Source organism: Leopardus geoffroyi, chromosome A3, assembly GCF_018350155.1.
Source record: "Leopardus geoffroyi isolate Oge1 chromosome A3, O.geoffroyi_Oge1_pat1.0, whole genome shotgun sequence".
NCBI lineage: Eukaryota > Metazoa > Chordata > Mammalia > Carnivora > Felidae > Leopardus > Leopardus geoffroyi.
This window is the reverse complement of record NC_059336.1, coordinates 1,202,498-1,227,208: the sequence shown is the minus strand read 5'-3', so window position 1 is coordinate 1,227,208 and position 24,711 is coordinate 1,202,498. Positions and strand designations below refer to the sequence as shown.

Below are 24,711 nucleotides of genomic sequence, written 5' to 3'. Positions count from 1 at the left end.
CGGTCCGCTCCCGTCCTGGGGGGAGGGCTGCACAAACTGGAAGTCATTGGGAGGGAGGGCCCCTGAGTTGATGTTCCCCAGAGCTGGAGTTGGGGAGGCGTATGTCCTGGGCTGCTGGCCCCCCTCCCCGCCCCCCCCCACCCCTGATCTGCTGGGAGGGGTAGGACCCCAGGTGCCTGAACTCCGGTTTGGTCGGTGATGCCGTTTCCACCACAGAGGGGAGAAACTAAGGCACCAAGATGAGTGTGAGCCCGTAGCGGTCAGGGTCCTCAGTGTAGACCAGTGTGGAGCAAGGTTCGGTGGGGAAGCTGGAACCCTCGAGAGGAAGGAAAATCCCATTGGAGCAACTCTGGGTGGGCGGGTCCGTGCTTGGCGCTGACCCGCCAAGCATCACGGAGAGTGATGGCCCGAAACACGGGTGATGCTTTGGTTCTGCCTGGTGGTACCAGATGTGAGGCACCCCCTGCCCGGCCTCCTCCAGCCCTAGCCCTAGCCCACTGCGGCTGTTCAAGCTTCAAGGCAGGAACAGCTGGGCGGGGCGGGGGGGGGGGGGGCTGAGTGGAGCTAAGGATGGGTGGGGGGTGAAGGGTGGAGCAGGGTTTCATTCCCTTGACCCGCGTGAAGGCCAGCTGGGCTGCCTCTGAGTCTGGTCCAGCAGGGGCCGGGGGGGGGGTGGGGGGGCTGGCCCCAAGCCCCACCCTGCTGTCTGAGGGGGTCCTAGGATGACCCAGACTCTGCTGGGGGGGCAAGAACTCTTGTGAGCGTCTCTCGGCCCTTCTGGATGGAATTCACACACACCCTCGCACCTGAGGGGCGGCCGGTCCACCCCAGCGGTGAGCAGTCATCTTGCCTCGCTGCTCTATCCTTTTCGCTTCCCACCTGCTGCTCCTGGGTAAACCGACAGCCCCCTGCAAGCCCTGAGCTCCCACCCACAGCAATGAAGCTCCTACAGGCTGGGCCGGAGGTTGTGAGTTTTCCCCATTGTCCACAGTCAGTTACAGATGGAATTCTGCATGCCTCTCTTTCCCCACCGCTCGCATTGACTAGTGTAGGAAAGAAAGGAAGGGAGGGAGGAAGAAGGAAAGGGACGGCACAAGAACAGACACTCAGATCAACGGAACAGAACAGAGAACCCAGAAATGGACCCACAAACGTACGGCCAAGTGGTCTTTGGCAAAGCAGGAAAGAATATCCCATGGAATAAAGACAGTCTCTTCAGCAAGTGGGGCTGGGAAAACTGGACAGCGACATGCAGAAGAATGAACCTGGACCGCTTTCTTACACCAGACACAAAAATAAACTCAAAATGGATGAAAGACCCAAACATAAGACAGGAAGCCATCAAAATCCTCGAGGAGAAAGCAGGCAAAAACCTCTTTGACCTTGGCCGCAGCAACTTCTTACTCAACATGTCTCCGGAGGCAAGGGAAACAAAAGCAAAAATGAACTACTGGGACCTCATCAAGATAAAAAGCTTCTGCACAGCGAAGGAAACAATCAGCAAAACTAAACGGCAACCGAAGGAATGGGAGAAGATATTTGCAAACGACCTATCAGATAAAGGGCTGGTATCCAAAATCCATAAAGAACTCATCAAACCCAACACCCAGAAAACAAATAATCCATTGGAGAAATGGGCAAAGACATGAACAGACACTTCTCCAAAGAAGACACCCAGACGGCCAACAGACACGAAAAGATGCTCAACATCTTCATCACCAGGGAAATACGAATCAAAACCGCAACGAGATACCACCTCACCCCTGTCAGAATGACTAACGTTAACAACTCAGGCCACAACAGATGTTGGTGAGGATGCGGAGAGAGAGAGGATCTCTTTTGCATTGTCGGTGGCAATGCAGGCTCGTGCAGCCACTCTGGAAAACAGGATGGAGGGTCCTCGAAAAACTAAAAATAGAACTACCCGACGACCCAGCAATTGCACTACTAGGCATTTATCCAAGGGATCCAGGTGTGCCGTCTCGAAGGGACACATGCACCCCCATGTTTATAGCAGCACTATCAACAATAGCCAAAGTGCGGAAAGAGCCCGAATGTCCATCGATGGATGAATGGATAAAGAAGACGTGATGTATATATACAATGGAGTATTAGTCAGCGATCAAAAAGAATGAAATCTTGCCATTTGCAACTACGTGGGTGGAACTGGAGGGTATTATGCTAAGTGAAATTAGTCAGAGAAAGGCAAAAATCCTATGACTTCACTCACATGAGGACTTTAAGAGAAAACAGATGCACATAAAGGAAGGGAAACAAAAATACTATAGAAACAGGGAGGGGGACAAAACAGAAGAGACTCACAAATACGGAGAACAAACCGAGGGTTACTGGGGGGGGGGGTGGGAGGGGGGATGGGCTAAATGGGGAAGGGGCACTAAGGAATCTACTCCTGAAATCATTGTTGCACTAGATGCTAACTAATTTGGATGCAAACTAAAAAAAAATAAAATAAAATAAAAAGAAGGAAAGGGAACGGGAGGAGAAGGGAGGGGAGAGGAGGGAAAAGGAGGGAAGGGAAAAAGAAAAGAGAAAGAGAAGCCTAGCTCATACAGCACACCCTAAATCCTAAAGCAGCATTTCCTAGGGGATTCTAAACATTCAGACACCTGGGGGGGCGGGGTGTGTGTGTGTGTGTGTGTGAGATCCTGCAAATGCAATGGGCCTGTAGGTGACCTGGAGTTTTGAGAGTCCCCTAGGGTGGCCATGGAGGCCCCTGGCCCCAGGTGCTGCCCCCTACCTTGCTGTTCCTGTGCCTTCCCAGGGGGAAGCAGAGTTTGCCTAAATCCGGGGAGCCCTGAGCTGCCCAAATCTTGTGAAAACTGGGAACAGCCAACACCAGCCTCAGGGGCCCATCCACCACTCGTGCTCAGGCCCAGGCTCATGGTGGGGCTTTCTTCTCGGCCGAGGCCGCCACCTTTCCCTCTCTTGGGGTGCGGAGAGCTGGGTAAGAGTCTGCCCTTTGCCAGTGATGGGCAACACGGATGGGCCACTCAGGATTGCTAAAGTTTGGGGTGAGGCCCCTGGGCATGGGCGATGTCCCCGGCCGAGCAGGCATGGCCCTAGACTTCTGCCCATGGCAGGACACGGCGGCGCGGGAGCCAGAGGCGTGGCTTGGTCTGGCCCCGGGCACAGGGATGCTCGCCCTCGCTGGGGGTCTTGCTGGGCCTTGGGCAGCCTCGGTCGCACTCAGGATCCCGAGGAGGTCGCCCTGTGCTGGGGCTGGGGCTGGGGCTGCCCCTTCTCGGAAGGAGCCCTTCAATGCGGGACTGTTCCCTCTCTACGCCCTGCTCCGGGCTCGAGTGGTGAAAAGAACTTCTTTCTTTTTTGCTAAAAGGTATATGTGTGTAACTCATCGGTCTCGGGGATAATTTTAACTCCGAGGCTGGCCAAAAAATGCCACTGGGTCTCTTTTCTTCCCCCTGGCCGGCTGGGCGGGGAGGCGTGGGGCGGCGCGGAAGCCCCAGGTGGGCCCTGCTGAATGGGGGGCTTGTGCTCAGCCGGCGGGGCGGGAACTGGCGTCCAGCCCGCCGCCCGCCCCGCCCGCCGTCCGCCCCGAGCCCAGGCCGCCGGCGCTGCCGCTGCTCAGAGCGCGAGTGCAGCCATGGCCGGAGCCCCCACCCTGGCCCTGCTGCTGCTCGGGCAGCTCCTGGCCGCGACCGTGACCGAGGCGCAGGTGAGCGCGGGCCGGAGAGTGGCGGCCAGGGTGGGAGTCCGGGGGCTCTGAGACGGGGCGTCGAGCAGCACAGCCGGGGGACCAACCTGCCCCCTCCCCGGCCACCCTGGGCCAGTGAGTGAGCCCGGAACCGGGACGCTTGGGGACCGCCTGCGCAGCCTCGAGGCCCATCGCCCACCTCGCCGTGGAGCACAGAGACTGGTCGCCCCACGGAGCCCTCGTAGATGGCGCGACCCTTCGTGGATGAGCCCGGGAGTCGCCCTGTCCTCGCCCGGCCTGGTCGGCTGCTGCTGCCACCAGACGGGCACAATGTCGCCTTTGTTCCCCGAGGCTCCCTGCGGTGCAACCTCTCCGGGAGGATCCAGGCAGCAGACGCTGCCAGCCCCGGGCTTTGGGGGATCTCTGAGGCAGGCCTGGGCAGGGGGGGGGGGGGCCGGGGCCAGGCCCCCGGTGCCGCTCCCGACCCAGGAACAGGGGACGCTCTGTGGGGCTGACCCGCGGGAGAGGGTGGGAGGGATCAACTCCATGATGACACTTCTCCGTTTCAGAAAGTGGGACCCCAAGGCCCCCCGGGCCCCCAAGGGCCACCTGGGAAACCGGGCAAGGACGGCATTGATGTGAGTTTGCGGGTGGGGAGGGCTCCGTGGGGTTCTAGTCTGGCTGCAACCTCCCTGAGCCTCTAGACCTGATGGAGACAAAACTAAGTCCCACTCGTCGGGGCTGGGGCGAAGCGGGGTGTGGGGTGTGAGGAGGGACAAAGACGGTCCTTGTTCCTGTTCAGGGTTCAGCCCGCAGGGATCCCGTCCCCAGAGCAGGTGGGGGGTGCGCGGTAGTCTTTGGCCTGGGAACGTGGGCACTGATGTGCGTGTCTCCGGGTCCCCGAGGGGCCCTTGCTCCTGTATCCTGAGGCCCTGGGGGTGGAGGTGCAGGGCTGTCCCCGGAGGGTCTTGGGCTGGAGCCAGCTTTGGGGGGGCTCTGGAGCTGGCTCTGCCCCAGAGATGCTGTCTCCAGGGGTGCCCCAGGTCAAGCGTGGCCCAATCCAAGCAGCTGAAATCCCCCGGCCAGCCTCCCCCAGGACCGTCTTGGGTGAACCCCCCCCATCCAGCCACCTCCATGTAAAGCAGAGACCTGCCCCAGGACCCCCTCGCCCGCGAGAGCCCCCCTTGACCAGTCCTCAGTCTCTCTCTGAGCCCCCAAGGCCCTAGATGGCCCTGAGTCTCATATCCACACCAACCCTGGTTGATCTCGACCCGCAGGGTGCTCGGCGACAGCCCCGCAGGGTGTCTCTCATGGTGGCCACATTGGGCCCTGGACCCAGGGCCCCCACACCCCTCCCGCTGGGGCTGGGCGCCCGGCCCCCCAGGAGCCCCAGGCTGACGGGAGTCATGCCGTTCCTTCTGGGGAGGGTTCCACTTAAAAGCCTGGAAGCCTCACGCCAAGGGTCTCGGGCCTAGTGGTCACGGGGGTGGCGTTCCCCCTGGGCCTCTGCAAGTCTGAGGGGCTGTGGCCCACCTTCCGAGGCTTCTCAGGCTGGTGGAGGGGTGGGGGATGTGTCCCTGTGCCTGGCCCCAGAGAGGAGGGGGACCCTTAGATGTGGATGAGGTCGCCTGTGGGGGGGGGGTCCCGTGTCGCCTCTTGGGTCGCTGCTCCCCTGGGCTGGGGTCTTCAGGGGACGCTTGGTCACATGTGGGTGTCTTCCCCTCTACAGGGAGAAGTTGGGCCTCCGGGTCTGCCAGGGTCCCCGGTGAGTGTCCAGCTACGGCGAGGGGAGGGGTGGACCTAGAACTGAGGGGTCAGGACGCCCCCTTCCCACCACACTGGGCCCTGGGTTGCCCGCCAGGCAGGAGGCCTCAGAGGCGGGAAGGGGGCGGGAGGGGAGCGTGTCCCTGGGTGGCGGCTGGCTTGGAGACGGTCTTTGGGCCGGTGCCAGGCAGGCCAGGTTGCTACAGCTGGCGAGGGGGGCCTGGGCTTTCACAGAGCTGTTCAGGCCCAGGGATTGAGGGTTCTAGGGCACACCGGGGGTCCCACAGAGGGACGCACAGGCCCTTAGCCCGGGCGGCTGACGAAGCATCCAGGTGAACTTCCTACAGAGGTGACTAAGTGGGGGAGGTGGCGGGAGAGGGCGGCCAGCTGGGGCCAGTGAGGGTGGGCGCCGGGCCCAGCTGGGTGGGGGTCTGCAGGAAAGCCGGCAGCTGGGCCTCCGGTGGAGAAGAGCCAATCTCTAATTGCTGGGCGGTGCCGCAGCTGGAGAACACAAGCCTTATTGGTGAAGGCCAAGGCTCTGGGCTGGACCTGCCCTCACGCCTCTCCTCTCCCCCTCCTCCCTCCAGGGACCAAAAGGGGCCCCAGGGAAGCCAGGGAAACCAGGGGAGGCTGGGCTCCCAGGACTGCCCGGTGTGGACGTGAGTGTGCCCGCCCCTTCCTCCCCCTCCCCCCTTCCCCTCCTGAGAGCCCCCTCTCGTGAGCCCCCTCCCTTCTCCTCCCCTGAGCCGGACCCGGAGGGGTTGTATCCCAGGAGTCAAGTTTAATTGCAGTTCTCCCGCTGGGGCTGGGCCTGCACTGGGCCTGCTCGGTCCCAAGAGTCTCCGGATGTCCCCCAGCGGGGGTCCCTTGGCCTGCATCCCAGACCCCTCAGCCCAGGCAGAGGACGCAGCCAGCTCGCGGCAGGGGTGAAAATGCTCCTAGCTCTCGTTTCTCGGGCTACCTGGGCCCCTCTGAGCCCCAGGCTGGCTGCGTTTGTCCTCGGGGCTGAAGGCCTTGGCCCCAGGACCCTGGGGGCCGCGGCAGGGCTCTGAGAAGGGACTTCTCCCACCTGCTGGGCTTATCAGCTCCTCACCTCCCCCAGAGGCTCTGGGAGAGGAAGGGGCCGCATGCAAGGTTCTTCCCGGTGTCCGGACCCATTTTAGTTAGGAGAGTGCCCTCTGGGGGGAGGCGGACCGTCCTCCCAGCGTGACCCCTCGAGCCCCCCTCCCCCCTGCCTCTCTCCCCAGGGTCTGACAGGACAGGACGGACCACCGGGCCCCAAGGGCGCACCTGGAGAACGGGTCAGTGCCTGCCCCAAGTTGAATGGGTTCCACTCGGGAGTGAGGTCCCCACCCCACCCCCAGTGCTGAGCACTGTCCACAAGGCTGGTGGCCCTGAGGGCAGCTGGGACGTCCTACCGCGTGTGCGGTGAGGTGGAGGCCACAGAAGGGCAGGTGGGCTCAGGGGGACGACACACGGGCCCCTGCTCGCAGCCGTCCTAGCGTTCAGACCCGGCGGGGGCGACCGGCCTTACGCGCCAGGGCGGCTGGCTCCGGGCTTTCTGTAGGGAGTCTCTTGTCGGGGGCCCCCCGGGCCGGGCCTGCGTCTTCGGGGTACAGGGGAGCGGCAGAAAGGGCAGGGGCCAAAGCTCTCGTGACCTTTGGGGGGGGGGCTACCTGGAAGGCTTCTTGGAGGGGTGGGCACGGGGCCCTTCTGTGTGGCTCGGGTCAGCCCTAGCGCCGGGCCTTCCTGGGGGCGTGTCCTGCCTGCTCTGGGCTGCTTCCTGCGTTCGTTTCCAACAGTCTGGATGGATTTTCCTCAGCGGGATTATTGGCAAAGACCTGTCCGGGCCGCTGGGCCTCAGAGGTCCCCCCGGGGCCTCGATCTTCTGTAAAACGGAGAGCTCCCACTTCAGAGGGGGGGGGGGGCGGGTGGGACAGGTTGGCTCACAGAGTCCTGGGTGCCTGGGCTCAGCTCACTCCTGACCCTCTTTCCTTCTGCAGGGAAGTCTGGGCCCTCCGGGGCCCCCCGGGCTGGGGGTGAGTGTCATTTCCCCCTTGCAGTGGGACTTTGAGGAGCTAGAAGGTCTGACCGGGGAGGGGTGCCCTCGGGAGCCCTGAGAGGCAGCGTCCAGCCCTCTTGCCTGCTGTCCCTCCGGGGCCGAGCCAGCCTGGGCTGGGGTCCTGGGACACCATCTGGGCTGTGTCCTCTCTCCCCCAGGGAGGGCCCCCTGCACCAGGAGTCTGGGGGTCCCCCTCGTACAGCCCGCCTGTCTCAGGGGAGGGGGGGTGGGCTGTCCCCAGCACCTTCTGACCCCGTGCTTGTCACTGCAGGGCAAAGGCCTCCCCGGACCCCCGGTGAGTACCGACCACCCTCGCAGCCCCACCCAAGCACGCCCACCACACTCCGGGCCAGGCGGGCTGCCAGGTCCCAAACCGGGGCTGGGGCCAGCCGCCCCCCACCGGACTTCCTGTCCCTCCAGAGGGGGCAGACCAGCCCTGTGTGGGTCTGTGGGTGCAGACCCCTGTTTCTCACATCCTTCCCCCCCCAGGGAGAGGCAGGAGTGAGCGGCATCCCTGGTGGAGCTGGCCTCCGGGGCCCCCCGGTGAGTGGCTGGCCCTGACCCTCCCCCCTGCTCAGAGCAAGGGCCCTGCCCGCCGGGACACCCCCATTCACCCCCCAGGGCTTCCTCCCACCTCTGCTCCTTCCCTTCCCTTCCCTCCCTCTTCCCCTTACCCCTTCTACCCTCCTTCTCCTCCTCCCCCCCCATTTCCTTTCTCATGGCCCTTGATGGAAACCCCAAGTGACATTCAAGGACAAGGACAGGCTAGGCCTTGCGATGCGCTGTGGGCACATGCACAGGCCAGGCTGGGGGAGGCGGGCAGGTGGCAACGTCCCCGTGAGGGCACAGGGAGGGAGACCGCTGGTCACCCTCACCTAACGTCATAACCCACCCCCCAGGGAGCCTCTGGACTACCGGGCCTCCCTGGCCCCCCGGGACCTCCTGGACCCCCTGTAAGTACCAGGCAGGGGACCCCAGGGCTTCGCTGGGGTAGTGCCAGGCAGCGATGACGTGGCTCTCCTGTCCCCGGGGCCCCCAGCCGCACCCACGTGGACTCCCATCCCCTTTTCAGACATGGGCGGAGTCCGGGGCCAAAGTGGCAGCCGGGTCAGCTGACCTGGGGACAGGCAGGGCTCAGGCCCAGTGGCTCAGGACAGGTGGTTTCTGTCCTTGTTAATGCCCAGCACTGGCCACGTGAGGGATGAAGGGACTGAGTCCAGAGTGGTGGGTGACAGGGAGGGCGGGGGACGGCAGCGTCCAAGTCAGCTGTCTTTGTGTCCCAGGGTCACCCAGGGGTCCTCCCTGAAGGCGCCACTGACCTGCAGGTAGGCACTTGCAGCCATCTGTGAAGGTTGCCCGTCTTGGGGGGAGGGGGCACGAGCCCAGCCCACCGCCTCGGGGACCCCGTGGCTCGTTCCCTACCCCCCGGGTCCGCGTGGGTGGCACCAGCTCTGGGCGCGGCCTCGCCCCGCCAACTCTGCCCGCTGGCTATGAGCCGCTCCCTCCCGCGCTCCTGCCCCCAGGTCCCCTCACCCCCACCCCCACCCCCTGCTCACAGGAGCGTGAATGTGAATCGAAGTGAAACAGAATCCAGTTGTAGCCTGGCACAGCCGGGCGCTGACCGTTCAGCCACACTCGGCGGGTGTCGGCTACAACGGGTGGCACAGAGGGTTTCCCCAGCAGAGAAGGCTCTGGACTAGCGTCTGGGACTCACTCTTATCTGTGAGCTTTGTCGCTCGCTCCCGTGAAAACGAAGACCGCGTCTGGGGCGGCCCCAGGTCCTTCTCCGCTGTGTGTGCGGAGGGGTCGGCGGCCGGTGCTCCTGAAGGATGTGACCTGCCCGCTGCCGGCGCCCTTGGCTCCACCCCTGTGTCCGGAGTGTTTGACCAGGGCACGTGCCAGAGGGAGGGTTTAGGGACCTTCCAGAACCTTCCACAAGCTTCCAGAATCGGGAGAATGGCTGGGCCCCTGGCGATGGGCCAGGCAGTGGCAGAGATGAGCTGCGGGATGATCTAGGGAACCCAGCGCCATCCCTTGGCGTTACGGTGCCCTGGGTGCGGAGTGCCCCGTCCGTGTCTGCAGGACACCTGTCTGTTCCTGGAGCACATTTGTGCACTGACAGGAGCCCCGGCCTGAGGTTTGCTGCGGGAACACGGGACGAGGGCCCCTTTGTGAAGCCAGCAGCCGTCGCGCTGAGTACGGAGAAAGGGAGCTTGGCTCCCAGCACGAGTCCGCGAGGGGCCAGGCAGCTGCCATCCTGCTCCGGGCAGTGCCTTTCTGCACCCCCCACCCCACCCCGGGCGGCCACACTGAGCGAGGGCCCGTCCGGGCTCCCCGGGAGGCCCTGGTGTGGCCTGAGGTCCCTTCACTCGTCCGGAATGGCCCGTCTCAGGGCCCCTGGGTGTTGACCTGAGAGGCAGGTCCCGCTCTGACCACTCTGCTTTCCAACAGTGCCCGGCCATCTGCCCCCCAGGCCCTCCCGGGCCCCCAGGAATGCCAGGGTTCAAGGTGAGCGGCGGCCACAGGGTGACTCAGACCTGAGCCTCAAGATCCAGAGGGGACTCGGGGGGAGGCGGGCTTCCACAAAGCCCACCCTGGTTGTTCCAGGAAGAAGGGAGAGCTGGCCTCCGACCCAGCCTGGGGGCCTTGCTCTGTCCCCACCCCCCTGTTCAGCACTGTTAAGGGGCTGGGCACCGGTGTGGCCACCGGGACCGGGCGGCATGGCGACAGCTGCAGCCAGGGAAGCTGGCGTCAGGCCACCAGCTCCCTTCCCTGGCCCGGCCTTGCCCCCTCTTGACCGGACCTCAGTTTCCCCACCTGATCTGGTGGCCACGCAGGCCTCTGTTCAGGGCTGCTGGGGGTGGGCTGTGACTCCTCGCCCCCACTGGCTTTCAGGGGCCCACCGGCTACAAAGGGGAGCAAGGAGAGGTCGGCAAGGATGGCGAGAAGGTGAATGTGGGCCGCGGCAGGGCCGTCGGCCTGGGCGAGGGTGGGAGGGAGGGAGGGGCGCCTGGTGGGGTGGGGGCCAGGGCCCCGCTGGCGGTGGGTCAGGGAGGAGGTGCCGGCCGCCTCTGGGGCGTGCTATGCATGCCTCCTCTGTGGGGCCTGGCCAGTCGGAGCCAAGTGATCTGGGGTAGGGTCCCTGGACGAACCCCCCACCTGCCTGGTCTCACGTGGAAGTTCCCTGAGCTCAGGCGGGCCCCGCTGGTGGCTGGAGAGGTCTCCTGGAGGCCCCTGCCACCCCCCCCCCCACCTTGGCCCCTGGCCGCGGAAGATTTTGGTTCGCCCTTACCCACAGGCACCAGGTGAGGCTGGGTACATGTCCGGCACGGTGAGGTCGCCGCTCGGGCAGTAGACGTGCCCACGCCAGCCAGGCAGAGGCGTCTGGGAAAGGCTGGGGGCCTTGCAGGAGCAGAAGCCACAGGGATCTTGCCCTCCAGAGGAAGGCCAGAACCCCCCCTAACCTCAGAGGCTCAGCTGTGAACGGGGCCACGGCCCCTGCTGCACGGGCTCATCTGGGGGGACCAGTGGGCTTGGACAGGTGCTGGGAGGGCTCAGGCCTGACCCAGCTCACGGCACCTCATCTCCATTGCAGGGTGATCCTGGCCCCCCCGGGCCTGCTGGCATCCCAGGCACTGTAGGGCTGCAGGTGAGCAGGGGAAGGGGCCAGACGTGGGTGGGGATGTGGGGCCAGAGCCCCTCGACCGCTTAGGGCTGCAGGGGACGGTCCACCGACACCCGTAAGAGGGACCGGGCCAGGGTCCTGTCTCTGCCAGGCTGCAGATCCTAGGAATTGTGGCCCTGCCCCCTCCAGGGCCTGGCCCGAGGTCAGGTGCTTCTAGGGAAGACCCTAGGGCCCTCCGTGGCTCCCGGGGGGCGTGCGGTCCTGGGGGTGCTGCTGGCCCAGGCCCTGCCTTTCCAGCCTTCCTCTTACAGGGGCCTCGGGGACTTCGAGGTCTGCCGGGGCCGGCCGGGCCCCCCGGGGATCGGGTAAGTCAGCCCCGCATCAGGTGGAGAGGGGCCCTAGGCAAGCGGAGTGGAGGCCTTGGCAAAGGGGGGTGGGGGGCGGTTTGGGACCCCTGGGCGGCTGACCGGGGAGGGGCCCGCTGGGGGTGTCTGTTGGGGGTGCTGGAGGCAGGGTCTCTCTGGCTGGAGCCACGTCCTCCAAGGGATGCTGGCCAGGCTCCAGATGAGAGACCCCAGATGGCCCCCCGCCTCCTTTACAGGGTCCCATCGGATTCCGAGGGCCGCTGGGGATCCCAGGAGCCCCTGGGAAAGTGGTATGTGTGTGTCTGGGGGTGGAGGGTGGCCCCCCGCAGGCCTGGGCTCTCTGTACGCTTCCTCTTCCTCACTCAGACGCCTCCCTCAGTCCCCTGGGCTGCGCCGGGCTGGCCCTTCCGGGAGCGGAGTCCTCTTGTGGGCACGCACCCCTGGGCACACCTGGGGGCAGGAGGGGGTACACCTGGGGGGGTTGAGTTTACCGCGAGGGCCTGTTCTCGCTGGGACTTTGGTATTCTTCCCTCTGGACGTGTGTGAGGTGTGGTCAACGTCCCTCTGGCCCCTGTGACCATCCAGCCCTCCTACCTTCTGCAGTTAACTTTTTGTTTCCATACCTCCCCCCCTCCCGTCATTTTAGGGTGACAGAGGCGAGAGGGGCCCAGACGGATTCCGTGGCCCCAAGGGTGACCTTGTAAGTAAAGTGACCTTGATTCTCTGGGTCCTTCCTCCAGACATGCCGACCTCTGGGGAGGGAGGGTGGGGTGGCCCCTGGCCAGCAGCTGGGTCACCGGCAGTTCTGGTGGCTCTGACGAGCTCGTGCCGGGAGCAGCGGGGCGGAGGCTGTAGGACCAGACTCCTGGGGGCGCGTTCCGGCCGCTACACTCATCCCGCCAGAGGCCCTGGGCCCTGCGCCAACGTTGCCCAACTGTGAAATGGAATAACAGAGAAAATGACTCTCAGGTTGAGCGAGTGGCCGTGAGTAAAGCTGAGAGATGATCGAGCAATGAGGGGACAGCCCCGAGCTGGCGTCTGCCTGCGGACGCCTTCAACCTCGTCGTCCCCCAGGCTGAGTCCCGTGGCCAGAGGCCCAGGAGGCGGCCGCGTGATGCTGAGACAGGTCCCGAGTCCACAAGCCCTTCCCCCCGTGGTTGGGCATCCCCCAGCCCTAAGCGCAGCCCCTGGTCCCCGGGAGTCATGGGCACGGGGCGCGTGCAGGGCTCCTGGCCTGAGCCTGCCTGGGGACCAGGGACACAGTCTGGGGGGGGGGGGGGGGGGAGCATTCCTCTTCCTCAAGGTCCCAAATGCAGTGGCTTATGTGTCTTCTAGGGCAGACCTGGTCCCAAAGGAGCCCCTGGAGTGGCCGGGCCGGGCGGAGAGCCGGTGAGTGCCCGCGGCTGCCGCGGTGTCGGACAACGGCCGGTGTCCCTGGTGTCCCTGCACAGAGCAGGCCCCGGCTGGCCCTGCTGGCCTCCCATCTTCTGCAAGTGTCTCCCCCCGGGAGAACCCTTCTCCTTCAGCCGCCCGGGGCTGTCCGCGGCCGGCGTGTGGCCCTCACTTGGCCGAACGCTGCTGTCGCCGTCCGGAGCCTCCTAGCAGTGGCTGAGCAGGGCACGGGGCCACGTGTTCCGGACGGCCCCGACCGGGCGGAGGAGGCAGAGCGTCTGCCGCAGGGGACAGAAGGGTGGGCTGGGTAGACCGGTGGGCACAGGTGTGGGGCATTCTGAGGGTCCTGGGGCACCCGCACTGCCCGGTCCCCTGCTCAGCCCCTCCCAGCCCCAACCCACGGGGACGAGGACGGGCCCCTGGGGGCCTCCTCTGAAAGCTTGCCCTCCTGCTGGTTTCCCAACACTGGGCTGTGCTCTCTGTTCCCACATCGGTCCAGAGTGTGGGATCGGGAAGGCCCACATCCCAGCCCCCAAGCCTCTGTCTTCTCATCTGCAAAACGGGCCGCAACAGAACTTGGCTGTGGGTGTGGTGAAAACCCCGGGCAGACGCGGAGGGCGGCGTTCTCCACACGCCCCCTGCGGGGACGGACACACCGGCCTGGGGAGGGAGGGTGGGGTGACGGGAGACGCGCTGCGCCCCAGGCCTCACACCACCCCCCATCCCCAGGGTATGCCGGGCAAGGACGGGCGGGACGGCGTGCCCGGACTCGATGGCGAGAAGGTTGGTATCTGGCCTACAGGGGAGAAGGGGTCTGCGGGGGTTGGGCCTCCCGGGCCTCAGCACCCTGTCCCCCGACTTCCCGCAGGGAGAGGCCGGTCGCAACGGTGCCCCCGGAGAGAAGGGTCCCAACGGGCTGCCGGTGAGCGTGTGGGCTTCCCTCGGTGGTGGGGGCTCGGGGACGGGGGCCTTCTGCGCGTCCCCGAGCGGGAGTTTGTGCAGGGGGAGCCCCGCTTTGGGGGTGCTCTGCCACGGGCTCACAGCCCGGACCTCTGACGTGCGCAGGGCCTCCCCGGACGAGCAGGGTCCAAGGGCGAGAAGGGAGAACTGGTAGGTGGCTTCTCCGTCTTGCTGGGGGTGGGGGTGGGGGTGGTGCCCGGGCCCTGGAGGGAGGGACGAGCGCTCACTCGGGGCTCTCTCTCGTGCAGGGCCGAGCCGGGGAGCTGGGTGAGGCCGGACCCTCGGGAGAGCCTGGCATCCCGGTAAGTGTCCCCCCTGCCCCTCCCTGCCCTAAGTCCACGGACCCTGCTGACCCCTGTCCCCCTCCCCCCCACCTCGTGCAGGGAGACGTTGGCGTGCCTGGGGAGCGTGGTGAGGCTGGCCACAGGGGCTCGGCGGTGAGTGAGGCAGGTGTAGCCTGGCAAGGTGGGGGAAGGGCAGGGAGGCACCGCCATGTCGCCGTGCGGGCCGGGGAGGCATCTGGGACACGTCAGTGAGCCGAGCCCACGAGAGCCAAAAGACACCGAGGGCCAGGCCTAGCCGTCCCATCCTTGCCGAGGGAGGAAGTCACAGCGCCCGCCGCGGGCTCCGTGAGGTGTAGTGGGGGCCTCCCACCCCTCACGTCCGAGTAGGTGGATAGATGGGATCGTGGGGACACTGGCCACAGGGCCCCGGGCAGCCCTGGGTGTGGGTGCCTGGCTCCCAAGGCTGACGGGCGCGTGGGGTCTGAGGGCACGCCTCACCCCCACAACCCCCGGCCGCCCCCCCATCTCTGTCCCCGGCGAGCAGGCCAGCTCCCGTGTCTGCCCGGCGTCCCTAGGGGCGGGCGAGCGGGACCCACACCTTCCTTTTGTCTTTCAGGGGGCTCTAGGCCCGCAAGGCCCTCCTGGAGCCCCTGGCGTCCGAGGCTTCCAGGTGGGTGAGATCTGGGGCGGGGTTTACGCCCAGGGGGGCCAGCTGAGCAGGGGGAGGGGTCCCTGCTGGGCTCCTTGGTGGGTGCTGACGAGCTGGGTCCTTGTCTGCAGGGCCGGAAGGGCGACACAGGAGACCCCGGCCTGCCGGGCCCCCAGGGCCTCCGAGGTGTCACGGGTGACCGGGTAAGTGGCTGTCCCGGCAGGGGGTGCCCTACCCCGCCCCGCCCTTGCTCACAGTCCCCGGGACCCACAGGGGAGGACCACATGCTGCCGGTGGCCGGCAGGCCGGTGCTCCTGGCTCCGTGGGGGCCCGTCAGGTTTCAGCGGAGGGTCAAAGGGTTACGTTGCTTTAAGACAAGTGTGAAAACCACAACTGCCGTTAACCGTGACTGCTTCTAACTTTCCTAGTGGTCTTGCGATGGTGGGTTCAGTGTGGGTCCCTGTGGTCCCGGGACGGTCGGGCCAGAGCGCCCAGGCGCCCGGCGGGGCAGGACCAGGCCCCACTTGGACACGCGCCCCAGGCCCTGCCAAGGCCGCGCTTGCCTCTGCCATCACCCCTGTAGACGGGAAGGCCCAGGAGCTGCCGTCCAGACCTCGCTTCATTCCGGGGAGGCGGGCAGGGCAGGGTGGGGGCCACGGAAACCACTGGCCGAGAAAGCGGCCCTCCGTTAGCCTCCAGGCGGGCGGGAAACCCCAGGGGCCAGGGCCTCTGCGAGGGGGGGAGGGGGCCCGGGGGCTGTGCTCACAGAGGGTCCTCGCCTTCCCCCCACCTTGCCCACCCGGCCTCCTCCATCCCCTCCCAGGGCAGCTCTGGCTCCTGCTGCTGTTTGAGCAGACGGACAATTGTTACTTTAATGTTGTCTGTTCTCGGGGCGACCCCAGCCTGCACCTCCCCAGACACGTCCGGTCCCACTCGGGACGCCACCCGAGGGTTACAGGTGCCAGCTGCCCGCACGGTCACTGGTGGTACAAGCAACACCCAACCCAAAGAGGCCCATTAAACACCCACGGCACCCCGCGTGCTGCGATGCTCTGGCGTCCCTAAGACACTTGGGGGACGCGCCCGGGGCCCCTGTGCTCCACCCCCCCCGGGGCCCTGGGCTTCCTCTAAGGCCGAGCCTTCTCTCTGCCAGGGCCCTGGAGGAGCCGCAGGCCCGAAGGGAGACCAGGTGAGTGGGTGCCCGCTGGTCCCGTCCATGCAGGCTGGAGCTCCTCTCTCCCTCCCGCTGTCTTCATGACTGGCTTCTCCTTGCTCCCTCTGAGTGGAGGTGACTGCTCTGGACACCCAGCCCAACTCCCCGGCTCGGCTCCTGGGGCGCCCGGGGGAGGGGGTGTTCCTGCAGACGTTCTGGGAATGTGAGCTCGTCAAGGGCGGCATCAGGGCTCCAGGCCTGTTCGTAGGTCAAAAATTTGTCCTCTCTGGAAAGGCTAGGGTGCTGGGCCTGTGACCTCCAGGTGTCCCCAGGTCCTCTTTATATTGGTTGAGGATTCTGCTTGGCAAGAAAGCCTCGTGTCAGGTGAATGAGGGACGTCAGCCTGCATCCCCCTCGTCCGGGGTCTCGCGAACCAGCTCCCGAGGCTTGAGAACATGGTTTAACGTTGGGGCGTGTCGTTCCCAGGGCATTGCAGGTTCTGACGGCCTTCCTGGGGACAAAGGAGAGCTGGTGAGTGTGACCGAGTCTGCCTCACTTGTGTTAACAGCTGAGTGTGAACTAGCCACGTCGGGGGGAGGCCAGTCTCTGCTGGTCCTGGGAGTGGGGGAAGCCGTGTGGAGGCCAGGGGCTGGGCCCATGTGTCCCTGTGGGTCCTGTGGGCTCCTGTCCACGTGATACTGCCTGCAGTCACGTCACTGGTGACTTTCGGCGGGAACTGGGGCACGGTTCAGATAAAACTCAAGAAAACTCTGCCTCCACAGAGCTAAAAATCAAGTTATGTTTAGAGTAAAATCCTTGACTGAGCTCATGGACAGATGGACCTTTTCCTGGAGGCTGGGGCACGACGGTCGTGGGGTTTCGGGGGAAGGGTCTTTGCCACGTGGCCAGGGTTTCAGTTCAGTGACTAAGGCTGTCGAGGTGTCAGGGGGAGATGGTGACCACCCGGCCCCGGGGACCCTCGTCTCTGGCACAGCCCACAGCCCTGTGACTATAGCCAGGACGTGGTCAGGGCTGCGTGTGTGTGTGTGTGTGTGTGTGCGTACGCGCGCACGCTCGAGGTTTATTTTGGGGAATTCCCGGATGACCTTGACCCAGCAGGACCCTGGGAACCCGTCCCTGATAATCTGATGGGGGGTGGCAGTTCCTGCCGGCTGCGGAGCCCAGAGGCGTCTGCTCTCGCCGATGGCGGCATGGCAGAATGGGTCCTGGGCCATCTGCTGTCTGGTTGGGACCACGTGCCTGTTCACAGGCAGCCAGGAAGCTTCCTGAGGAGGACACAGCTGGGGAAAGGGAACCTTAGGGACAGACTGTCAGCTTAGCGTCATTTATTATAATGATAATGACGGCCAGGAGCAAAGTCAACACGTGTGAGAAAAAGTCCGAAGCAGCTACTGAAAACACCCTTTAGGAAAACTAAGTCACAAAAACATCAGTGGTCATAACACAACCCCAGCGAGATAAAAACGTACTTGCGAGAGATCCTGAAGCGGTCAAGTTGTAGTTTCCCGGCTGTTCGAGGCCATCCCTGACCGGTAACGTGCTGGCCTGGTTCTCTGGAAGCAAATGCCCGCCTGCCTAGCAGCACACGCAACGGCTCCTCTCTCGCAGGGTCCCGGTGGTCCCGTCGGTCCCAAAGGAGAGGTAAGTGGCTGGCAGCCGTCCCGACGGTAAAGCCCGAAGGAGACACAGGCCTGCAGGTCGCGAAGCTGGCTCTGCCCGGAAGCGGGGCAAGAGGGAGGAGCGTGCGTGGCGGGGCTGCTGGGCACTGGTCCCGTTCTCCCCTAGTCCGGCAGTCGAGGGGAGCTGGGCCCGAAGGGCATCCCGGGTCCCAACGGCACCAGCGGCGTGGATGGCGTCCCGGGCCCGCCCGGCCCCGTGGGTCTCCAGGGCGTCCAAGGCGTGCCTGGCATCACGGGGAAGCCCGGAGTCCCGGTACGTGCTTCCTTCCCTGTGTTGAGGTCGGCGTCCGGGGGCGGGGGTCACCTTCCCGAGAGTGATGGCTGGGAGCCTCTGGAGGCGTCGGCCTGCCCCCCTGTCCGCTGACCAGCTGACGGGGTGCGTTTCAGGGGCGAGAGGCCAGCGAGCAGCACATCCGGGAGCTGTGTGGGGCGATGCTCAGCGGTGAGTGCCCTCCCACCCCCTTCCCTGCCCAGCTGCCTGGGGTCCTTGGGGGTCCGCTCTGTCCATCTGCACCAGGTGGGGGCTCCCTCCCCCGGGATTTAATACCGGGCCAGGCGCTCTAAATGTCTGCTCAAAGAATCAGTCATGAGGGACGGGGACTGTGCCCTTTCAGCCCTTCCGAACTAAGTGGCATCTTTTGGCCACTTTGATTCACAGGGCTTTTAAGGAGCTCGCGCAAAGGGAGCACCTCCTTCTGGGCCTTGACTCACTGCTCGGTACTCTGGCAGCACTAGAGTTTTGTGCCCTGACACCAAGTTCGGGCCACTTTCAATCTGTGAAACTTCCTTCTGGAAGGCGGGCAGCCCTGACGTTTTAGCCGCAGCATAGAACACTTCCGCTAATCCGCTTTGAATAAACGCGTGCCCCTTTGTTTTTCAAAAGAACAAATTGCACAGTTAGCAGCTCACCTGAGGAAGCCTTTAGCGCCGGGATCCGCGGGCCGGCCTGGTCCAGCCGGACCCCCAGGTCCCCCGGGGCCCCCCGGCTCCATCGGCCACCCTGGTGCGCGAGGGCCCCCTGGATATCGTGGTCCCGCCGGAGAGCTGGGAGACCCTGGGCCCAGAGGTGAGTGGCCCCCGCATTCCCTCTCTCTCTCATGAGCACTGCAACGTTTTTTTAATGTGATGTTTTTCTCAAATACCGTCAGAACATCTAGGGGGGAAGGATAGACAAACATGAGAAGCACACAGAAGCCCCTTTATACACCATAGGATGTGCCTCCGTAAAAACCGACACGTGAACGTTTCTGTGGCAAAAGGCAAAAACTGTACGGAACTCCCTTTTAAAGGTCGACGATGCACTAGATGTAATTTAGGAACCAGCTCAAGTTACAGACGCGCCCCCCCATGGGCCCCGGGGCCGGCCTGTGCTGGCGGCGGGGTGCTCGGTGCCCATGATTGGAGCCTCACGTGTGTGTGAGTGGGCGGGCACTAACCTTTTCCAAAACGGCCTCGAACACTCACCCCATCTCCAAACTCTAAGCTGCGCCACCACGGCCGGCTGGCCCCGCCAGCAAGCCTCACGGCCCAAACGAGGGAGAGCACGCTCATGACTCCAGTCCATTCCAACTTACTGATCCAATAATTTTGTTTCTGAAAAGTAGCCTAAGAAAAATACTTCCAAGGGAAACTTAAGTCTGTAAATCCCTTTCTTCGTCTGTGAAGCGTAAAGTATTCCAAAATTAGCGGTGCCATTTCCCACATCCTCACGCCGAACCACCCGAGCCCCGGAGACGGACGCGCACACCTCCTCCCCCCTCCCAGACGCCGTGCCGTCCATCCGCACCGATGGAACCCCCGGAGTCCTGCCCCGCCCCGTGCCAGTGCCCGTGGTCCCCAAACCGAGATGCGTTCAAGCGTCAACCACCTTGACTGGTTGTGATGCTTGGGCTGTTTTCCTGAGCGTGTCACTTTGGGGAAAAGCCTGCAAAGCGGGCGTCAGAAGGTGGGTCACGCACCTGGGGCTCACATCCGCTGCTTTCCCACAGGGACCCAGGGAGACCGAGGAGACAAAGGATCGGCAGGCGCGGGTCTGGACGGGCCTGACGGAGACCAGGGGCTCCAAGGTACGTGTGCCGGCCGCTGTCGGCTTTGCTTCCAACTCTGAGCGGGGCGTGCTTGGGCGACGAACGGCCTTCTAAAGGAACGAGTTCTCTCTTGGCAAACGCTCTTAGAAGGTCAGGAACTGTCTGAATCACTTTGTAGAACAGTTTACTCGAGAACCCACTCAGGAGAATCTATTTAGCGCAGGCCACCCACCATCTATTTCGGCTAAATTCTAACAGAATCCCTTCACTGGCCCGTACGTATCCTGGACGTTTGAACTAACATCAACGTACGTGCTTTGTGGAGAGACAGGGGCCTCCCAGGAGGCTTTCCGGGCCTGGTCTCACCTGCACCCACGCCCTAGGGGCCGGGGGCCCGAGGCCTGCCGGCCCCCACCCCTGGGGCTGCCCGTGAGGCAGCGGCCACTCTGCCTCCACCTGCTCGGGGGCCCGGTCACCTCCGTCCCTGCTCAGCAGACAGCTCCGCACACCCCCCCGGCTCACCACAGACCGAGCTCAGCTCCAGTCCGAGCCGCCACCCCTGGGACAGATCCCAGACCTCCACGCACCTCTCACTGCACCTCACCTCCTCCCCGCACCCCCTCCCCTCCCCTGGGCCCTTCCAGAGTGGGGAATAAGCTCTAAGACCAAAGTGGGGGGGCAGGTGGAATGGCTGTCCATTCCCACCGTCCACACTCACCTTCCTGCTCCGACTCCAGGACCGCAGGGCGTGCCCGGCGTGAGCAAGGACGGCCGAGACGGGGCCCAAGGCGAGCCCGGGCCTCCGGGAGATCCCGGCCTCCCTGGTGCTGTTGGTGCTCAGGGGACCCCCGGCATCTGTGACACCTCTGCCTGCCAAGGAGCCGTGATGGCAGGGGGCGGGGAAAAATCCGGTTCCAGAAGCTCCTAAAACGCAACTGAAGGAAGTGAGGGAGAAGATGAGGCTGCTGCAAGCAGGGAGCTCCGGAAGGTCCCAGAAGAGACCTCGGGCCGCGCTGTGACGTCCCCCGAGGCCCTCCCGGCCTGGCCCTCGTGTCCTCGACAGCAGCGACTGGACACTGGGTCCCTGAGAGCGTCCTCCAATGCCCTGTCCTCGTGTTCTGTCTCCCATGTATTTACAGCTGAAACGTCGTACCTCAGCCCAGGCCCTACGTGACGTGGCATCTGGGGGTACAGGCCGCACACGCGGTTCTGTACGATTCCACAGATAGAAAACATTCGGCTTGTTTACACAGCATTTGTGGAAGGACGAAGACATGGTCCCAGTGAGACGATCTATGAAATCTAACGACCTCGGTGTAACAAATAAAGAAGTTCACGTACGGCATCCCCACTACACATGGTCTAGTCTGATTTTCCCGCTTTTCTTGTGTACAAACTTTTACCGTCTCCAATTAACAGTATTTATTGAAGGTGACTTTGTACTGCACGAAAGTCTACTGCTATTACCTGTTGTGATAAATAAAGCCACTCATTTGAAAAACTCAGTTCCAAACACTAGAGTTTATTACACAGAAAGTAGGGACTCTCAATATGGAAATCAGGATGTGAAGTAACCCACTGTGACGATATTTCATTTACGGACAAAAATGGCTTCAAAGGGAGTCTGGAAAATGTCCAGCAGGAAGGCTGGAAATGGACCACATCTCACAACATGGTCCTGTGTGAATGGAGTCGGTACAAGGGGAGGGAGAAACAAAAGAGTGAAATTTCCAAACTACTTCTAATTAAGAAAAATTTAACTTGTTCCAGTTGCTAAGCGGGCACATTTAAAATGCAGACAAAATAAGTAAAAAGCAATATACCTTTTAAGACTAAGGAAATTACAAAAGATGGTAATTTGCAAAGTTATCATGTTAAGAAACATGATGGAATCAGGCAGGTAATTGAGAAGTTTCTTGTCAATTGGCAACGTCTTCATCCCCAAATGGTCTAAGAGGACACGAATGACTAGTAAGTATTTTGTTCTAGACAAACATCTTTACACAACGTGCTTTAACGTCCCCACTGGAGGCCCACCAACTTGACCTGCGTCCCCCTAGAGTCAAACCACCGGGGCTCCTGGGTTGCACAGACGCTTGGGGGCCCCGGGCGGCAGCCGCCACTGCCGGGAACTCGCGGTCGGTGCCGGTCACTTGACGTCCATGGCTGGGCTGCTCTGTAGGCTCTCCTGTGCGGGACGCGTCACCAAGGAGTCCGGTCTGGTCAACTTGAGCCTTCTGCCAGTTTTACCGCAAAACACACTCTCAAATTCCTGAAGTTGAGAAATGACCGTTAATGCACTGAATTTACAGACACGGAAACGATCTCCACCACACAAAAGGTTGTGTGTTGGGGGGAGCATTTGGCCGGCTCAGTCGGTGCAATGTGCACGGCTCTTGATCTCAGGGTCGTGAGTTCGAGCCCCGTGGTGGGGCGGAGAGAGTACTTACAATGAAAAAAAACCTTTAAAAAATTAAACAAAGAAGGTTGAAATTATGAGCTAAATTACTTCAAGATATGTAGGCATCATCTACAAATTCATGTCGCATCTCGTAAGGGGGTGTACATTTTTCTCCGTTACATTTACATGTATTTTTAACTTTCCAATAGAGTCTCATAATGCCTGAATATATTATAAAGCCTTCTTTATTTAAAAGCAGCAGCCACACTTACAGATTTTCTATCGTAGCATAATATAACACTTTACCCCTTTACGTGTCAGTGTTCAATCAGCCGCATTAAGGACATCAGTGTTTCAGAGCCATCACTACCATCCATCTCCAGAACTTTCCATCACCCCACACAGACACCGTACCCATGACCTACCCCACACACACCAGCAAGTGTTCCGGGGCAGGCCTGGGGTCAGGGGTTACCTCCGCACCCGTAAGACTAAAATCTGGCTCCCGTGGTACCGTCGGCACGGCCCTTGCTCACGCTGTCCTGCCTCCAGGAACTTTTCAAGGCCTCAGCTTTCGTGGCTGGGGCAGGCTGGCTGTCCTGAGCACAGGGTCAGCCCCAAGCTCACAAAAGAAGGCAAGTGCAGACAGCCAGATCTTTGTCAGCCTCTGGGAAACGGGATCGTGGGTCTGCACAACGCAGAAGGCAGACGTCCTATGGACAAAGTGTTCCGTCTCTTCAGGAAATAAAGAGCAAGGAGCAAATGTCCATCGAGGGATGAATGGCTAAAGATGTGGTATACATACAGTGGAGGATTACACGGCAATCACAAAGAAGGAAATCTTGCCATTTGCAACTACGTGGATGGAACTGGAGGGTATTATGCTAAGCGAAATTAGAGAAAGACAAAAATCATATGACTTCACTCACACGAGGCCTTTAAGAGACAAAACAGACAAACATAAGGGAAGGGAAACAAAAATAATATAAAAACAGGGAGGGGGACAAAATGTTAAGAGACTCACAAATACAGAGAACTGAGGGTTACTGGAGGGGGTGTGGGAGGGGGGATGGGCTAAATGGGGAAGGGGCACTAAGGAACCTACTCCTGAAATCCTTGTTGCACTACACGCTAACTAACTTGAATGTAAATTAAAAAATTAAACTAAAGGGGCGCCTGGGTGGCGCAGTCGGTTGAGCGTCCGACTTCAGCCAGGTCACGATCTCGCGGTCCGTGAGTTCGAGCCCCGCGTCGGGCTCTGGGCTGATGGCTCAGAGCCTGGAGCCGGTTTCCGATTCTGTGTCTCCCTCTCTCTCTGCCCCTCCCCCGTTCATGCTCTGTCTCTCTCTGTCCCAAAAATAAATAAACGTTGAAAAAAAAAAAAAATTAAAATGTTAGGTCTGCAACTGCTTTAAAATAAAATAGTCCCACAAGGGAGGCAGGACAGGAGTACAGACAGGCGATCTTGGCCCTGAAGCAGAGTTACAGGAACACAGGAGCTCGGTATTCTGTTCTCTCCACGTTTGTGCACGGACACATTTCCACGAGTTTTTTAAGCATAGCATTCTTATACCGCTGAGTCTAGGCTTAAAGGTTTTGTTACAGTAAAAAATATGTAACGTGACGTTTTGTTTTAACCGCTGTATGTGGTTTTATCCGGCGCACGAACTGCCTTCAGTGTCGCGTGATCACCACCACTTTTCATCTTTCCACACGGACACTCTGTCCCCCGTCAAACATGACTCTCGCCCTCCCGCAGCCCCTGCCCACCATCCCACTTTCTGTCCCTACGAATGGAACAGCTCCGGCGGCCACACGGAAGTGGACCCACGGGGCGTCTGTCCTCCTGTGACTGGTTCACGTCACTCAGAGCAGCGACGAGGCGCGCCCGTGCTGCAGCAAGGTGTCGCGCCCTCTCTGCCTACGGCTGAGAAAGCACCCTCCGGACGCGCGCTGCCAGGCACGGGCCCGCCTCCAACGTTCTGGCCTCTGAGACCAGAGCTGCTGTGAACACTGACATACAGGCGTCCATCCGGGTCCCTGCTTTTACGTCTCTCGGGTGCATAACCCCCAAGAGGGGTTGCCGGATCGCGCGGTAACTCTAGGGCTAACTTCTTGAGACACCGTCAGACAACTTTCTACAGCAGCCGCACCATCTGACATCCCCACCAGCAGCCCCGAGTTCCAATTCTGCGCCTCTTGTGAGCACCTAGTTTGTCCGTAACAGCCACACGTCACGGTGAGGAGTGGTACTTGCACGTGGTTTTGATCTGCATTTCCCTGATGGTCAGATATGGCGAGCATCTTCTCGTGTACCTGCTGGCCATTTGTTCACCTTCTTTGGAAAAAGGTGCTCGAATCCTTTGTTTTTGTATTGTGTTGCTTTTGTTGCCGGGCTGTAGTGGGTTTATATTTAGTTCACGTCCTGAAAGGGAAGAAGTACTCTGCTGAACGAGTTTAACTTCGGAACCATCTGGAATGGCTGGGGCACGCCACCTGTCCACCTTCAAAGTGGCATCTGACCAAGGCCACCTGTCATTTCTAACGACTACCCCACTCAGCCGCTACATCTGCACATATCTCTAATTTTCTTCCGAACTTTAAAAGGTTTTAGGGTCTCAATACAATTTAAGATGAACCATATTTTGACAGTTTC

At 62.0% G+C, this 24,711-nt stretch overlaps 2 protein-coding genes across 8 annotated transcripts in view; one reads left to right on the top strand and one right to left on the bottom strand.

Moving 5' to 3' along the window:
- Positions 1 to 3,561: 3,561 nt before the first annotated feature.
- COL9A3 (collagen type IX alpha 3 chain) lies at positions 3,562 to 21,159 on the top strand. Its single transcript, XM_045444007.1, has 32 exons — positions 3,562 to 3,694; positions 4,243 to 4,311; positions 5,403 to 5,438; positions 6,025 to 6,096; positions 6,685 to 6,738; positions 7,441 to 7,476; positions 7,771 to 7,794; positions 7,989 to 8,042; positions 8,399 to 8,452; positions 8,783 to 8,824; positions 9,951 to 10,007; positions 10,395 to 10,448; positions 11,095 to 11,148; positions 11,436 to 11,489; positions 11,726 to 11,779; positions 12,136 to 12,189; positions 12,825 to 12,878; positions 13,611 to 13,664; positions 13,750 to 13,803; positions 13,947 to 13,991; positions 14,090 to 14,143; positions 14,225 to 14,278; positions 14,742 to 14,795; positions 14,906 to 14,977; positions 15,928 to 15,963; positions 16,414 to 16,458; positions 17,557 to 17,589; positions 17,734 to 17,880; positions 18,015 to 18,069; positions 18,511 to 18,693; positions 19,616 to 19,693; positions 20,392 to 21,159. The coding sequence occupies exons 1-32, from the start codon at positions 3,623 to 3,625 to the stop codon at positions 20,580 to 20,582; spliced, it is 2,049 nt and encodes a 682-aa protein (XP_045299963.1). The 5' UTR covers positions 3,562 to 3,622; the 3' UTR covers positions 20,583 to 21,159.
- TCFL5 (transcription factor like 5) overlaps positions 21,157 to 24,711 on the bottom strand; it is a 16,169-nt gene continuing 12,614 nt past the window's right edge. For 6 of the 7 annotated variants that reach the window (XM_045444009.1, XM_045444010.1, XM_045444011.1 and 3 more), the window contains exon 6: positions 21,157 to 21,926. In XM_045444009.1, coding sequence (XP_045299965.1) covers positions 21,804 to 21,926 — 123 coding nt within the window. In that variant the 3' untranslated portion in view covers positions 21,157 to 21,803. Of the gene's footprint in view, positions 21,927 to 23,455; positions 24,481 to 24,711 lie in introns of those variants that run through there. The other variant, XM_045444015.1, reaches the window with a different exon arrangement.